The sequence below is a fragment of the Heloderma suspectum genome, chromosome 5 (genome assembly GCF_057233095.1).
Source record: "Heloderma suspectum isolate Gila_16-S chromosome 5, 16-S_ref, whole genome shotgun sequence".
In the NCBI taxonomy this organism is placed as follows: Eukaryota; Metazoa; Chordata; class Lepidosauria; order Squamata; family Helodermatidae; genus Heloderma; species Heloderma suspectum.
The window spans coordinates 66,157,882-66,175,857 of record NC_139462.1 but is presented as its reverse complement, the minus strand read 5'-3'; the positions used below and the strand labels follow the sequence as shown (position 1 = coordinate 66,175,857).

At 45.1% G+C, this 17,976-nt stretch overlaps 1 protein-coding gene across 2 annotated transcripts in view; it reads left to right on the top strand.

Moving 5' to 3' along the window:
• Positions 1 to 17,976, top strand: part of TMEM154 (transmembrane protein 154) — a 42,058-nt gene that overhangs the window by 17,965 nt on the left and 6,117 nt on the right. For both annotated transcript variants that reach the window (XM_084856271.1, XM_084856273.1), the window contains exons 2-4: positions 2,346 to 2,666; positions 14,277 to 14,304; positions 15,719 to 15,804. In XM_084856271.1, coding sequence (XP_084712397.1) covers positions 2,346 to 2,666; positions 14,277 to 14,304; positions 15,719 to 15,804 — 435 coding nt within the window. The remainder of the gene's footprint in view (positions 1 to 2,345; positions 2,667 to 14,276; positions 14,305 to 15,718; positions 15,805 to 17,976) is intronic.

The following is a 17,976-nucleotide window of genomic DNA, read 5'->3' as shown; positions in this document are numbered from 1 at the left end:
TAGAAAGTGTTGTAGGTCTTCATAGAACCAATCAACCTCAGCGTCTTCGGCCTCAGTGGTTGGGGCATAGACTTGAATTACTGTGATGTTGAATGGTTTGCCTTGGATTCGTACTGAGATCATTCTATCGTTTTTGAGATTGTACCCCAGTACTATTTTTCCCACCCTTTTGTTGACTATGAGTCCTACTGCATTTCTTCTAAGGGATTCTTGCCCACAGTAGTAGATATAATGGTCACCTGAATTAAATTCGCCCATGCCTGTCCATTTTAGTTCTCTGATTCCCAAGTTGTCGATATTCAATCTTGTCATCTCATTTTTGACCACCTCCAGCTTACCTTGATTCATTGATCTTACATTCTAGGTTCCTAAACAATATTGTTCTTTACAGCATCGGACTTTCTTTTCACCACCAGACACATCCACAGCTGAGTGTCCTTTTGGCTTTGGCCCAGCCGCTTCACTCTTTCTGGCGCTACTTGGAAATTCCCTCTGCTCTTCCCCAGTAGTATTTTGGACACCTTCCAACCTGAGGGGCTCATCTTCCGGCGTCATCTCTTTTAGCCTTGTGATACGTTCCATGGTGTTTTCTTGGTAAGAATCCTGGAGTGGGTTGCCATTTCCTTCTCCAGTGGACCACATTTTGTCAGAACTCTCCACCATGACCTGTCCATCTTGGGTGTCCCTGCATGGCATAGCTTATGGCTTCACTGAGTTGTGCAAGCCCTTTCTCCACAACAAGGCAGTGATCCATGAAGGGGCTCTCCTGCATAGTTACAGCTAATTCAGAAGAGAGAGAGAGAGATTGCATTATAGTTCGCAATAGAGGTGTGCATTTGTTCATTCTTTATTGTAGGAATCAATGAATGGGAATAATAAGAATATGAATAACAATGAGAATATGTTCATTTCTATAAAGCAGGGACCCTTTGTCCACTTGGTCTGACATTTGGCAGGTCTAATGCCCTGGGGTGTGGGTTGTTGTCGCTGGAAGTAGAATCAGGGGTCTTGGCTTCCTAGCCGTGTGTGTGTGTGTGTGTGTGTGTGTGTGGTTGCCAGTCCCCATCCCTGTATTCTCTGGCATGCACAGAGGGCTTGGGAGAGAAGCTGGGTCTTCTCTATTTTGTGCAGGATATGGAGAAGGTAAGAAACAGTGGGAGTCTTTCCCACTACTCAAAAGAGAATCCTGCTGTTACTTACCTGCTTTTAAAAAAAATATTATGGGAATGAGACCTATGGAGAAGGGATCTGTGTGGTGCTGTGTGCCCTGCTTGCCAGAGGGCAGGAGCTACTTGCCTCTGGTGAGCTGGCAAGTGGATCTTTGGATGCCTGAGGAGAATGTAAGCAAATGTCATGCCATTTGAATGGAAAAATATGGCTGTTAAAGTCAGCAGAAGACCATCAATGGGAAAACAAATGATCTAATGAACAGTTGCAATTCGAATGAATGGAGAATTAGATGAATGGAATGTGAAAAACAACAAATGAAACAAGAAATGAGTATTTGCACACCTCCTTCTTAATGTGTGCTACCTTGTACTTATTTAACTGAGAATCCCCCAGCCATTCTCCTGCTAGTTGCCCAGGTATAGCTGCCTTACTGTGTTCTGGAGCTCTGTACAGTTTGCTTTGGACTTGTTAAACTGGACACTCCACTAAAGACCCCTGTTTCTAGATTATTTGCATGGAAGCTCACAACTCACTGGCCTTAAAAAAAATCTTTGTGGAAGGGGGAAGCCTGAATCTTCATATAATCAAGAGAAGGGAGATGCAAGGGAGCACCAAGAGTGGGATTTGATGTGCAACAACAGTTCTAGGAAAGACAAGTGGTTAAGGAGGGGTGGGAAAGGAAGCCAGTTTTTAAATGACATGTGTTAAAACTTAGAGCATTTCTATACCACCCTAAAATCCCACATTTAAAACAGGGCTTTCTTCCGTTTTAAATGCAGGATCACGACAGACTCCCTTTACACGCACTTCCTTTCCCCCCTTTCCCCCTTATCTGTTTCTTCTATATGTTTCATTACACAGCCGCTAGATGGCGCTGTGGTCTAGCTCCTCTTATTGCGGCTTTTCCTCTTTTCACAAGAGAACTCCACCAGAACTCAAACACTGTAATTTGATAGCTCATTATCTCTGATCTTTTAAAAAAATGGAATAAAGGTCTTTTAGTGTGGGAAATGCTCTGGAGGTTGATGACATCATCTAAAGGACCTGCAAACTTCCATGAGTCACCAATCTCAGTAGCAGGATAAAAGCTCCGTGTGGAGAAGACCTAAGTCTCAATTTCAGTTATCCAAATAAGATTGATGAGTTGTGGCTCTCGTTTTTTCCCCATTTGGCAGGCTCAGTGACTACAATGGCCGATGGAGAATCTTCGGGGGATGGCTTACTATTATCTACTAACACAGTAGCACTGGGACCCACCACATCCGTTGCATTTTGGACAACTAGTGACCAGAATCTGCAAACTACCACCACCCTAGCAGAAACGGACAGTTCTGAAATGGGAAGCCCTGCCACTACAGAAATCAGTGACACAGGCACAGCAGCAGATCTACAGCCTGCTTTGATATATGGAGTCCCTGCAGTGCTGCTGCTTGTCCTCTTGATACTGCTGGCCATCTTCATTGTAAGACGACGCAAGCAGAAACAATCCAAACAAGGTAAATATTAGCGCTCCTTACACGATGTGGCAAGGACTGTTTCGGAATAGATGGGGAGAGCAGGGTCTCGAGCTGCACAGGTAATGTTTGAATCAGGTCTAAGCTTTGCACACTCCTCTTAGCTTATCAGTGACTGCAGAAAGGGGGAGCAGGATTGCGACAGCTCTGCATTGGGCTGAAGGTGAGAATGGACCCTTTATGCATACAGCTGTGTGCAGCTGGGAACCATGGTTGTTCTAGGGTTCCTGATTATGAGTACAGGCCCTGTGCCCATACAACTGTGTGTACATAGAGCCTGTTCTAGCCTTGGTCTTTCATGCGAAGCTCATGAGAGGCATCTGAGGTTGGGGATGGGGCCAGCCAACAGTTCCCCGCCCTGCATTCAGTGAACACATGGAGGTTAAGATGAGAAGAAGATGACACCGTTAAGGATGCAATCCTATCCATGTTTATACAGAAAAAAGTCCTACAACTCCCAATGTTCCCCAGCCAGCAATGCATAGAAAAGGAGTTGAAAATAAAAGTGCCAATATCATACTGCCTGTATAGAAATCTGCGGTGTGACCACACTTGGAATACTGTGCACAGTTCTCATTACCACACCTCAAAAAGGACATTGTAGCGTTGGAAACAGTGCAGAAAAGGGAAACCAAGATGATCAAGCGGCTAGAACAACTACCCTATGAGAAAAGGTTACAATGTCTGGGATGGTTTAGCTTTAAAAAAAGGCGTATATGGCGAGGCATGGTAGAGGTGTACACAATTATGCATGGGGTGGAGAAAGTGGATAGGGAGTCATTTTTCCTTGTCTCTCATAATACTAGCACCCAGGGTCATCCCATGAAATTGAATGGTGGGAGATTCAGGACAGATAATAGGAAGTAATCCTTCATACAACACACAGTTAAACTATGGAATTCACTACCACAAAATGTAGTGATGGCCACTGTAACATCTGCCTGTTTTGTTATGTATGTTTTTATATTGTTAAATTTAACCCAGGTAAGATAGGGTTAATACTTAATAGTATGCCAGAGAGTGAGTGAAAGGTGGGAGGGGATTGTGTGTGTGTGAGGATTCTAAGGTTATAAAAGGAATGGGCCCACAGTTAGCTAGTCAGATAGGGTTTAGGGATTGAAGAAGCAACATCTAGGTAGTGGGGGTTGTGTGTGGATTTTAGGAGGGGTAGAGTAGGTAGGGAAGTTAGGAACAAGCATTGAAAGTAGTAATAATAATAATAATAATACTAACAACAACAACAACAACTTTTCATGCTTTAAATAAATCTCTGTTTTTAAAAATCCAAGTTCCCACGTGTTGATTGATTTTATGCTACCTTTATTATATCTGTTTCCTGGTTACTTCTCCTGTAATGGGTTGAGAGAACCAATTGAGCTTATTGAGTTTCCCTGGAACCCAGAGAGAGTAAAAGGGCTGAGGCTTGTGGGACAGTGGGTACAGCTGTCCCAAAGTGAAAGCAGACGTTCCTGAGGGGCTTGCTTCTCAGTTTCTGAGGAGGAGGCTGGGGAAAGGTGGAACCCTGGGCTGTAACACCACAGCCACCAACTTGGATGACTTTAAACGGGGACTAGATCAGTTCATGGAGGGGGAGGTTATCAGTGGCTACTAGTCATGATGGATACCTCGGAGGCACTATGCCTCTCTATACCATTTGCTGGGTGGGTGCTGTTGCACTCATGTCCTGCTTGTGGGCTTCCTATGGGCATCTAGTTGGCCACTGTGGAAACAGAATACTGGACTAAGTAGGCCTTTGGTCTGATTCAGCATGGCTCTTCTTATCTTCTTACATTACATGCTGAGCAATGTGGCTGAAACCAAGCACATGTCTGAATTCCCCCACATCGTTGTTTGGCTAAACATAACTCCAGCATGTATAACACATCCCACTTAACCTGGCCTGTCTGTGCTCTTAGTACCCAATGCTTCTCGCTCATGTCCAGAACAGCTATAAAGGGGTTATCTGTTTTTTCAGCTTTCTCTTAAGGATGTTTGGCCGAAGATAATTCCTCTGGTCATTTTTCCTGCTTTTTCCTCCTACGTCAAGGGTGGGGAAGCTGTTAGCCCCCCAAATGTTGTTGGACCCCAACTCCCATCAGCTCCAGCCAACATGGGCAATGGTCAGGAATGATGGGAGTTGTAGTCCATCAACATCTGAAGGGCCACAGCTGCCCCATTCCTCTTCTACTTACCAAGGATTTATTGGATGTATACAGAGCTTCTTCAGAAAAGAAAGAACAGAAAATAAGAATTAATTCAAGAATTAATTAATAAGGATTAATTTAAGAATTAATTCAAAATAAGAATTAATTAAACGCAAGAATTAATTTTATTTTAACACTTTTACACAAAAGTCCTCCAGGGTATCTGTGGGAATTTGCCATTGTCGCTTGGCGACGTCAAATCATATTACAGTGGAATCATGTGAGGGTGACATCTGTCATCTGCCACAAGAGTAATGCAGTCTAGGAAACCATGTTTCCCTTTACAAGACTTCTGTCTTGTGATGCAAGAGAAAGTGAATACAGGCAGAGCTTTTGGAAAGTATGCAGTGAGATATAAAGGGCCAATATAAACGAGTGAGATCTTTGGATGGTGACTGAACACACACAGGTTCAAATATTTAAAATGTACATGCAGGGGTTGAATAGTTTGAGGGCTAATGAGGCTTTGGCCTATTGGCTTGAAAACATATTTTCCAGCTGTCCGTATGTACATTTCCAGGCCTCCCAAGCAAAACGTATACCACCACAGATTCTTGGTATTTCTTTTCTGTTTGGTTTTTTAACTCATCGTGGTCCTCATATGGCATAACCTACTTTCAACCGGGCTGTAAACCACTGATCTATGAGGGACTGCTGAGAAGTCCCTTTCTTCACAGGGGGCTTTTATCCTGCGATTGAGATAGCTCCTTCACAGAAGTTTGCGGGATCTTTACATGACGCCGTGAACCTCCAAGGCGTCTCTTGCACTAAATGCCCTTTGTTCCATTTCTAAAGAGATTGCAGATAATGAGCTGTCAAATTACCCCCTTGTGTTCCGCTTCAGTTCCCTCCATGAAAAGAGGAAAAGTGGCAAGAAGATGAGTGATATCAATGAAAGATAATGGAAGATTCAGATACGGGGAGAAGGAGGGGGAAGGGGGAGGGGGGAAAGGAAGCATGTGAAAAAGGGAGTCGTGATCCTGCATTTAAAACAGAAGCAGAAAGCCCCGTTTTAAATGCAGGGTTTTAGGCTGGTGTAGAGATGCCCTGAGGCCACAGTCTTATGCATACTTAATGGGAGTAAATCCCACTGAACACAGTTACCTTGGCTCTGGCCTCCAGCAGCAGTTATGGCAGGAGGAGGAGGAGGAGCCAGTTGAGTCTGTGGCCACCATACCGCCACCTGAAGAACACAACCAGATTCCTGACACCGAACCCGAGGCAGAGAGTCATGAATCAGGATTGTCACAGATGGCCCCCATCGCTGACTCTAGTTCACCCAGGGAGCCAAGGACCTCTTGCTTCACAGTGCTTTGCCTAGTGGCTCAAGGGGTGCGGCAGAAAAGAATCCACTGAGCAGAGGTGTTGCTAGGCCAGGGACCAAGGGGCCCAGGCCCGGGCCCTGAATCTATTCCCAGGATTCCTGAGTGTCCATTGATGCCAGTGGAAGAGTTCTTACCTTAATAGCTATGTAGCAGGTGATTTTCACGGAGAATTGCCTCTGGGGAGGACAAGGTTAACCTTCTCTTCCCCACAGGCTAGGACACCCCAAGCCTTGCCCAGGGTAGTTAAGCTTGGAAGAAAAGTTAACATTGGCACCAATGGAAGGTCTTTTTCTAATCTTAATTGTGTGGGGTGGGGGCACTCTTCCTCCAAGAGGGAATGAGAAAGGGGGGGGCAAGGGGGAAGAGATGGCTAATTAATTGTATTTGAAGAGGAAGACTGATTTGGGATCATCTGGTGCAGGGTGCAAATTAACTGAAGAATTTATTTTATTTGATGTGACTTAGATGAGAAATGAATTGGCTTTATTTATTTATTTACAATATTTATATACCACTCCACATTGAGCTGCACTGGTTACTGGTGTGTTTCTGAGCCAGATTTAAAGTGCTGGTTTGATATTTAAAGCCTTAAGTGGTTTGGGATCAAGTTACTTAAAGGACCGCCTTCATCCATATCAGCCTGCCTGCACTTTAAGAACAGAAAGAGAGGCCCTTCTCACTTGCCACTATGAGAGCAGTTAGGTGGGTGACCACACGTGAGAGGGCCTTCTCTGCAGTGGCCCCATTCCTTTGGAGCAAGTTGCCATCAGAGGCCCGCCATGTTCCATCACTGCAGGCTTTTAAGAAGGCAATGAAAGCATATTATTTTACCTTGGCCTTCTCTTGATATGACTGCTGTTGTTGCTGGCATTGCCGTTGTTGTTGTTGTTGGTTTTATTGTTGGCTTTTAAAGCTGTTCTTCCCCTTCATGGATCACTGCCTTGTTGTGGCGAAGGGGCTTGCGTAACTCAGTGAAGCCATAAGCTATGCCGTGCAGGGCCACCCAAGACGGACAGGTCATGGCGGAGAGTTCTGACAAAATGTGGTCCGCTGGAGAAGGAAATGGCAACCCACTCCAGGATTCTTGCCAAGAAAACCCCATGGAACGTATCACAAGGCTAAAAGATATGACACCGGAAGATGAGCCCCTCAGGTCGGAAGGTGTCCAATATACTACTGGGGAAGAGCAGAGGGAATTTCCAAGTAGCGCCAGAAAGAGTGAAGCGGCTGGGCCAAAGCTGAAAGGACACTCAGCTGTGGATGTGTCTGGTGGTGAAAAGAAAATCCAATGCTGTAAAGAACAATATTGTTTAGGAACCTGGAATGTCAGATCAATGAATCAAGGTAAGCTGGAGGTGGTCAAACATGAGATGACAAGATTGAACATCAACATCTTGGGAATCAGTGAACTAAAATGGACAAGCATGGGCGAATTTAATTCAGGTGACCATCATATCTACTATTGTGGGCAAGAATCCCTTAGAAGAAATGGAGTAGCACTCATAGTCAACAAAAGGGTGGGAAAAGCAGTACTGGGGTACAATCTTAAAAATGATAGAATGATCTCAGTACGAATCCAAGGCAAACCATTCAACATCACAGTAATTCAAGTCTATGCCCCAACCACTGATGCCGAAGAAGCTGAGGTTGATCGGTTCTATGAAGACCTACACCACCTTCTAGAACTAACACCCAAAAAAGATGTCCTCTTCATCATAGGGGATTGGAATGCTAACTGTACAGACTGTATAGACTTTTGACTGACTCTATACAGTCAGTCAAAACAAGACCTGGAGCTGACTGTGGCTCAGATCATGAGCTTCTTGTTGCAAAATTTCGGCTTAAATTGAAGAACGTAGGGAAAACCACTAAACCATTCAGGTATGACCTAAATCATATCCCTTATGAATATACAGTGGAGGTGAGGAATAGATTTCAGGGATTAGACCTGATAGACAGAGTGCCTGAGGAACTATGGACGGAGGTCCGTAACAAAGAAAAAGAAATGCAAGAAAGCCAAGTGGTTGTCTGAGGAGGCTTTACAAGTAGCTGAGGAAAGAAGGGAAGTGAAAAGCAAGGGAGAAAGGGGACGATATAGCCAACTGAATGCAGAGTTCCAGAGAATAGCAAGGAGAGACAAGAAGGCCTTCTTAAATGAACAATGCAAAGAAATGGAGGAAAACAACAGAATGGGAAAGACTAGAGATCTCTTCAAGAAAATCGGAGATCTCAAGGGAACGTTTTGTGCAAAGACGGGCATGATAAAGGACAAAGAAGGCAGGGACCTAACAGAAGCAGATGAGATTAAGAAGAGGTGGAAAGAATACACAGAAGAACTATCCAGGAAAGATCTGAATGTCCCTGATAGCCATGATAGTGCGGTCACTGAACTTGAGCCGGACATCCTCGAGAGTGAAGTCCTAAAAGATGATGCTGTTAAAGTGCTGCATTCAATATGCCAACAAATTTGGAGCACTCAACAATGGCCACAAGACTGGAAAAGGTCAGTTTACATTCCAATTCCAAAGAAGGGCAACGCCAAAGAGTGTTCAAACTACCACACAATTGCGCTCATTTCACATGCCAGCAAGGTGATGCTCAAAATCCTACAAGCTAGGCTTCAGCAGTATGCGAACTGAGAACTACCGGAACTACAAGCTGGGTTTCGAAGAGGAAGAGGAACTAGAGATCAAATCACCAACATTCGCTGCATCATGGAGAAAGCAAGAGAATTCCAGAAAAATGTCTATTTCTGCTTCATTGACTACGCTAAAGCCTTTGATTGTGTGGATCACAACAAACTGTGGCAAATTCTTAAAGTGATGGGAGTACCAGACCACCTTATCTGTCTCCTGAGAAACCTGTACGAGGGTCAAGAAGCAACAGTAAGAACCAGACATGGAACAACCGATTGGTTCAAAATTGGGAAAGGAGTACGACAAGGCTGCATATTGTCAACCTGCTTATTTAACTTATATGCAGAGTACATCATGAGAATTGCCGGGTTGGATGAATCACAGGTCGGAATTAAGATTGCTGGGAGAATTATCAACAACCTCCGATATGCAGACGATACCACCCTAATGGCAGAAAGCGAAGAGGATCTAAAGAGCCTCTTGTTGAGGGTGAAAGAGGAGAGTGCAAAAGCTGGTTTGAACTCACCATTAAAAAAACGAAGATCATGGCATCTGGCCCCATCACTTCCTGGCATATGGAAGGGGAAGAAATGGAAGCAGTGACAGATTTTACTTTCTTGGGCTCCAAGATCACCGCAGACGGTGACTGTAGCCATGAAATTAAAAGACGCTTGCTCCTTGGGAGGAAAGCTATGGCAAACCTAGACAGCATAGTAAGAAGCAGAGACATCACCTTGCCGACAAAGGTCTGTCTAATCAAAGCTATGGTTTTCCCAGTAGTAATGTATGGCTGTGAGAGCTGGACTATAAGGAAGGCTGAGCGCCGAAGAATTGCTGCTTTCGAACTGTGGTGCTGGAGAAGACTCTTACGAGTGCCCTGGACTGCAAGGAGGTCAAATCAGTCCATCCTAAAGGAAATCAACCCTGAGTGCTCCTTGGAAGGACAGATACTGAAGCTGAAGCTCAAATATTTTGGCCACCTAACACCAAGAGAAAACTCTCTGGAAAAGACCCTGGTGCTGGGAAAGATTGAAGGCAAAAGGAGAAGGGGACGGCAGAGAATGAGATGGCTAGATAGCATCACCGATGCAATGAATATGAACTTGAGCACACTCCGGGAGAGAGCGCAGGACAGGAAGGCCTGGCGTGCTATGGTCCATGGGGTCACGAAGAGTCGGACACGACTGAACGACTGAACAACAACAACAAAGTTGTTCTTATTGCTATTTTACTGTGTTTATGTTTTTATCGCTTTTAATATTGTAACTGTTTTAATGTATTTTATTGCTGTAAGCCACCTTGGGTGGGCTTCTGCCCTGAAACATTGCCAAGCAATATGTTAAATAAATAAATGAATGAATGAATGGGCAGATTCCAGAGCAAAATGAACAAAAAAAGGTAAAAAAGGTAAAACTAGTAAAACACCATATTACAAAATGGTTTTTAAAACAGAGTACCAGTTAAAACCATGGCTGGTCAATCAAGGAAGGCTTCTTGAAATAAAGATGTTTTCAGGAGGCACCAAGAACAACACAGTGTTGGTGCCTGCCTGACTTCTAGGGGCAGAGAGTTCCAAAGAAAGGGGGCCACCACACAGAAGGCTCTTCTCTGGGTGGACTTCAGAAGGGCCGTAGGTCCATGTGGAACCACCAGGAGCATGCCCTCTGATGACCTCAGTGACTGGGCACGTTGGTAAGGGAGAAGGCACTTTCTCAGGTATCTTGCTCCCAAGTTGTTTAGGGCTTTATACACTAGTACCGACACCTTAAACCTGGCCAGGTAGCGATTAGGCAAACAGTGGAGTTCCCTCAGCAAAGGAGCTGCATGATGACTGTGGTTTGCCTTCTGTGAAATTCAAATACATTGTAGAAGTTATTTCTAGATTTGCACATCTAGATATGCAAATGGTATGTGCATAACATATGCAAATGTTATGTAGATTTGTGTCTTATGGGCCTGGGACCTGAACCTTTTAGTTGCCTAGCAATACCCCTGCCACTGCCTCCAGCGGTGGTTTGCCCCTTTAAGAAGCCACACTCCTAAGGCAGTGGGTAGTGCGGCCTAGGAGGGAGTTACAGGGTCTCAGTCCATCTCCACTGCTCACCCAGAGCTGTCCATGGTTCTGCAACTCCAGGCTGCCTTGCTGAGCACCATCATACCTTGTGAGCCTCTGCTTGAGGTCAGGACAGGACAACTGTTGCAGACTCTTGAAAAGCCCCAAGTGAGCAGTGGAGATCGACTGTTTTATTGGTTAATTTTATGCTCTCTTATTGTGATTTTATCTTGTGAATCACTTTGGGATTTTTTACATTATTATTTTCAAAAGATAACTGCTATAGACATTTGCTGAAACAAAAAAACAATTGGTAGGGCTTACTTTTGGATAAACAAGCATAGCCTTGTGTTATGTAAACCAAATTGGAATGATTAGATTAATAGTACAGCCTGTAAAATACCTGCTCATTCTTGGTGGAACTTTCAGCAGAGTTTGAGGCCTCATGGAGAAGATGTGTTTCAAGTCACAGCTGTTTCCACTGGGAAAAGATGGTTGTTCAGTCGTTCAGTTGTGTCCGACTCTTCGGGACCCCATGGACCATAGCACGCCAGGCCTTCCTGTCCTCCACTCTCTCCCGAATCATTTAAAACACACACACACACACACACACACACACAATCACCACCTTCTTTCCTCCTATACCCTGTTAGGTATAAAATACACATTTTCCTTCCGTTCTGAAGACAGTTGCCCTCTATAATTCCACATCCTAACCTCCAATGGATGTGGCTTTCCGTCTTTATCCCATCTGGCGTTTCATCCACCTGTGCCTCTCCTAGCAATTATTCTGTACTTGGTTTATTTTCCTTTGTCGCTTGGTGATTTCAAATGCTTTTCAATAATCTTCAGGTCTGTGGTGTTAGTGCGTGTTTTTAAAATCTTGCCCCTTATCTGTAATCTCCTACAGCCACTGTTCGTAAAACAGGTGCACTGTACAGCATTAGGCTGGGTTGAGGTAAACAATTTTTATAGCAGTTGTTGACTTCTCATTAAGTTGCTTTCACTGCTGGAACCTGCTACCCTCAAGGAATTCATCGCTTCCAGTCTTCGGTGCTCTGTGAGACTGTGTTCGGAATATTAATGCACCTCAACTGCTTCTTTAACTTCAGCGACTAATTTCTACTTGGGCTTGAATATCCTTTTTATTTGCCCCTCACTGTCTTGCTGCCTTCTAGTTCATATGTCTATTTTCTTTTCAATTACTGTGTACATAATAATCATCCATAAGGATAAGAGATATAATCCTGGTAATTGTTCAAAACCAACAGGCCCGATCCAGTTGACTATGGGTGCAGTGTTTTTGTGAGCAGAAGATGTCCCCCAGGACTGAGCAGAGCCTTGTTTCCCTGACACCACCAATGTGAATGCATTGGTGTGCACCAGGGCAGAGCACACAAGGACCTTGCAGGAAAGGGGAAGTCAATATGTGGCTCCCGTCAGGCCCTCCTCTGTGTGCAATGCAAGAAACTCATGCTCTCCATTCAAGGAACTTGCAAAGCGCAGGAAGGGAGGGCTGGACTGGGACACAGGGAGCATGCATAAACCTCCCTCACCCTGCAGTGCGCCCTCAGCAGACCTGTGTGCATGCCCATGCGCTTGTGTCTGTCTGGAGATGGGAGCAATGCCAGTCTCACTAACATTGCTTGCTGGGATGCTCCATTTGTTGTTGTTGTTGTTGTTGTTCAGTCGTTCAGTCGTGTCCGACTCTTTGTGACCCCATGGACCATAGCACACCAGGCCTTCCTGTCCTCTGCTCTCTCCCGGAGTGTGCTCAAGTCCATATTCATTGCATCGGTGATGCTATCCAGCCATCTCATCCTCTGCTGTCCCCTTCTCCTTTTGCCTTCAGTCTTTCCCAGCATCAGGGTCTTTTCCAGGGAGTTTTCTCTTCGCATTAGGTGGCCAAAATATTTGAGCTTCAGCTTCAGTAGGGATGTTCCATAGAGTTAAACAAATAATAAATCCAAGTCCACAGTCAGGCAATACCCTCATTAGGACCAACCAAAGTTTCACAAAAATGTGCAAACTTTCGAGTTCTCCAGAACACTTCATCAGGCTAGGTGGTACAAAAAGCAGGGAATGGGGGATGGAGCAGAAAAATACCTACCACTGACTAATTCATTCAGGCTGCAAATCTCCATTTTTGGACTTGTGTCTTTCTAAACCTACGTGGCTTGGGACCAGGCTACCTGAAAGACTGCCTTCTCCCATATGAGCCTGCCCAGGTCTTTGGGAGAGGCCCTTCTTTCGATACTGCCACCCACAGAGGTGTGTCTGGTGGTGACGCAAGAGAAGGCCTTTCTGGTGGCAGCTCCCAGGCTGTGGAACTCCCTGCCAAAGGACGCTAGGTTCACTCCTTCTCTGTTGTCCTTCTGCTGGCAGGCAAAAGGCTCTTTATTCAAGCAGGCCTTTGGCGTGTAAGTGGGTCTGTTGGCTTGGATGCTGTTTTTATTCTGTTACTACTGTGTTTTATCGCATTGTTTTATTGTTGTTTTAGTCAAGTTTTATTTATGATTATAAGCCAGCTTGACTGCCATTTTTCTTGGTACAAAGGCAGGGTACAAATCAAACCAATCAATCAGCTGCAGACCTCATGGCCACAACATCAGGTCACGTTTTGGGGTACTTCTGTTTCTTCCCCCAGCCTCTGCTTTTTGTTCCGCCAAACCTAGTTCTGGAGAACTCAGGAGCTTGCACATTTTTGTGGAATTTTGACTGGTCCTAGTAAAGTTACTGCCCAACTCTGGATCTTGGTTTTCTCTCTCTCCCTCTCTCATGGACCAGGGCAGCTACCTTTGTTTTGTGTGTGTAAGAATAACAAATCTTCCAAAACAGGGAGAGAGATAAGTCATGTCTCTATCGGCACAATTGCCACATCGTTTCAGTGGGGAGAAGAGGATTTTTGCCACGGCTTTCCCAAGGGGGAGGCGGGGGTGGTGGATACATGCTTCCTTGAGGCTTGTTCTGTCTGTATTTACAATCATTTCAGGGCTGAAGACAAGAAAGCTGAAGGCACATGTGGGCTATCTCATAATGTGCCCATGGCTACTGAGAGCTTCCCCCCCATCAGTGGAGTCTGGTGGCTTTGATGTCAGTGGGGCCATGAATCCACTCCAGTTTCGGTCAGAACCAGCCAGAACTCTAAAGGAGCTATCCAAGGTGCTTTGCAGAATGGGTTCAGCACTTGGATAGCTCCTTTGGAGTTCTGGCTGAAACCCAAAGCAGATTCACCACCCCATTGACATCGGAGCCACCAGCCTCCACTCCTCCCCCTCCCCATGCACACTGCTAGATAGTTGGATGAGCTATATAGCTGCATCTGTTTACATCCTATCTTACCTCTTCCTTAAATATATTTCATTTTATTTTAGATGAACTCGGAAGTGAAAACTGTAAGAGGTAAGAGATCACAGGAGATTGCTTTTTGTCATTTGATACGTGATTCACATTGACTTTAATTTGTTAAGCCATTCTCATGGCCAAGAGCCACGCAGACTCCAGTGTGGCAGGACTACAGATTGGCCCATCCTGGAGCGCGGGGTGTATGGGACGGTTGTGATCTTATATAGGCAATTCCCAGTTGTTATAACAATAGGATCTGTTGGACCACTGAAGTTGCCAGTGGCTGTCCTCTCTCTCTAGATGGCACTGTATAATGGGCATCTGTTGGTTACACTGATCCATTTCCTGGATTATTGCTTAATGTGGATTGAAGGTGCACTTCCAGCAGTCAAGAGTGTAAGGGAGGAGATTGCGGCATGGGCTAGCAGGATGCCAGGTCTTCTTTCCCCCCCAGTGCCAAGTATTTTGTGACCTTCTTGGGTGTGTGGGACGGACAGAGGCGTGTGTGCATGCGTCTGGTGTGTGTGGGGGGACAGTCAGCAGAACCAGAGAGGGAATGGGCAGGAAAAACTGCAGGTAGCTTGTCCCCCTCTCTGCTGGGAGATTTTAAAAGCAGATGGAACATCAGAAGGTTCCTTGTGCTGAGTCAGACCCTTGGTCCAGCTAGCCCAGTGGTGCCAACACTGACTGGCAACGGGTCTCCAGAATTTCTGGCCGGTGGTTTTCCAGGCTTATCTGGAATTGACAGGGATTGAAACTAGGACCTTCTGCAAGCAAAGCAAGTGCTCTACCACTGAGCTATGGCTCCTCCTCTAAACGATGAACAGCAGCAGCCTTCACTTTTTCAGGAGCGGAGGCACGAGGGTTGGGGGGGCACCTTTTAGCTGATCTTAAAGACTGGCAGAGAGACCCCGCAGCCTAAGTGATGGTGCAGTTTTGCACTGGCAAGGATCTGTAGTGTGGGTTCTCCCCACCCCCATACTCAGAGCTAGCTGGACAGAGATGTTCAACTCTTCCCTTCATGTCTTGCGTAGGATGCTGCGTTAGGTGTTAGCAGAAGCTTGCACAAGGCCATGGCTAAATCTAGGGATAGAGTTGGGCTGCCCCATTCTTTTATTTATTCCTTTATTTTTTTATTTCTATACCTCCCAATAGCTGAGGCTCTCTGAGCAGTTCACAACAATTCACAAAAAATACAACTGCAGCATTATAAACGTTATGCAACATTAAATAATGCAACATTATAATGTGAGCTTAATTACCGATCCAGTAATGCACATTGGTTCAATGGTGTTTGCATGATGGGCGATGTGCTTTTCTAAAGGTAACTCACTGACAGAAAAAGCTTTGGATACCTGCAACCTAACACGTGGCTGATTTTTTTTTTTTTTAATGGTATTGAAAATATGTGTCTGAATGCAAACAATTCTAAATCACATGGGCCAAAATATGTTTTTCTTTTCTTCTTCAGTCCTATTTTTGAAGAAGACACGCCCTCTGTAATGGAAATAGAGATGGAAGAGCTTGATAAATGGATGAACAGCTTAAAACGAAATGGTTTGTATTTATCCCATCCTACTATCAGTCCTTTTCCTTTTCTAACCTTTTCTCTGCCCCTCCTCCCCACCCCTGTCTTGGCTAAATGTTCTAAAACATCTTTTAATCAATAATCAGAAATAGCAGCAGAAGCACATACCAAGGAAAGAATTACTCTTTATATATTGTGAGAGTTCTTATATTTAAACAAGAGGTCATCAGCAATGGGAGGCCATTTTAATGAAGTTTCTATTTCGAAAATATAAATTTTTGTGATATTTTAGGGCCACAAGCCTCTACACACTTACTTGGGAGTAAGCCCCGCGGAATTCAGTGGAACTTACTTCCGAGTAGATATGGATAGGATTGCACTGTAAGTGGGCTCCTTGTGACTGGTGTGTGTTTTAATATTTGGCAGTGCTGGGGGGGATTGGCATTTATTTGTAATATACTTCACCGCTACTGACTCACAGCTGCTAGCGCTTTTTATTCAGAGCTGTCGTGTTGCTATGACCACATCATTCTCTTCCTACAGTCTCCTTAGGCTGGCTCGCTACCTCACCTGGAATTAAATCATTGTTTCCTTCTTAAGCAGATGGCTCGTGGCAATGATTGTGCAATCTGGAAGAGAACTGAGCACATCCAGTTATTCGTAGAGCCGCGTCTCCTGGCCCCTTATTCCAGACTGCCTGCTTCTTTGCCTTGATCACTGTATATTAAATCAAGATCCTTGGCACAGAGAATGTGGTATCAATCTGCTTGTCCAAGCTGGTCACAGAATGTTTGGCACTTGATTTGGGAAGAAGAAGACATTTTTAAAAATCGGAAAGGGGTTGAAATATATACAGGCACCGAGAGATCCATGTGCTGGGATTGCTTATAAAGTTAGCATGGTCTAGCACAGGGGTGGGCAGTCTTCAGGCTTGTGGGATCCAGTGGAGGCTGGTGTACCTTGGATAACTCCTTTAGAGTTCTGACTGGTTCTGACTGAAACCCAGACTGGATGCATTGCCCCACTGACATCGGAGGCAGCAGCCTCCATTTGTGATCTGCTTTGTGTTTATTAGAACCCTGAGATCCACCAACTGGAACCTGGTGCAAAATGGTGGTTCAGGCAGGTGGAGACATGCTAAGAATTGAGGAACAGGGTGCCTCTGAGCATGTGCTCAGCCCAGGAAGTTTTGATCAGTAGTAGAAGTAAGCTTACAAGTCATTTCACACAAAAATCTATTCCTGGGTTTCTCCCACTCCCCTCACTCTGGGCCAGCATTTTTTCAGCAAGTAATTTAGGGGTTTTAGCTTTTCAGTTGTTAGTGTTAGACAACTGGGAGTCAGCAATCCTTGCCAATCTACTGCAAATCACCCAGAGATTTACCAGTAGATCCTGATCTACCATCAGTCCACCCATGGTCTAGCGGGCAGAATACTGAAACTTGGATTTAATTCCTGCCTTGGGAATCACTCGCTGGATGGCTTTGGACAGGCCACTCTCTCACAGCCTCAGTTCCCTGATAATCGTGCACAACCTTGCAGGGCTGTTGTAAGGATGAATTAATGAGTGGAAGGAGGATTGTCAACACCTTTCACACCTTGCGCCTCCTTCAGAGCATCTGCAGAAAGGCGAACTGTTTAAGGGGGAAGCTGTACATGCTGGCACAGATCTTAGGCACGGCCACGCCTGTGCATCCACATCACCAAGCAGCCCCTCTTGTGCTATGTATTATTTTATTCATTTATTTAAAATATTCTTATAATTTGCTCTGGAAAAGGGCCTCCAGAATCAAATCCCACTAAGCACAATTGCATGATGTCCAAGTTGAGAGGCCCCCATGTAAGCAAAATGATAGGCATTCCCTGATCGCATCACTTTGGAAAACCATAAAATATCCACCCGATGTAGAAGAGGAACCGCAATCATGACCTGGGGTTGTAAATCACACCCTGAATATTTTTTTCAAGGATCCTGTTTTAAGAGGGCTGAGAGTTTTGCATTGGGTCCCTTTGGCTTTGCTTTCTGCTGCAGGAAGGTTTAACTGCAGGGCCAGGGCTAAATCCAGCCTATCTGGGTTCCCAATCTGGCCCCCAGGGTTTCCCAGACAGCTCTGCCCCCTTTCTCCCAACTACCAGTTGCTTGGTGGCTTCCCAGACAGCCCTGCCCCCTTTCTCCCAACCACCAATTGTTTGGTGGCTTCC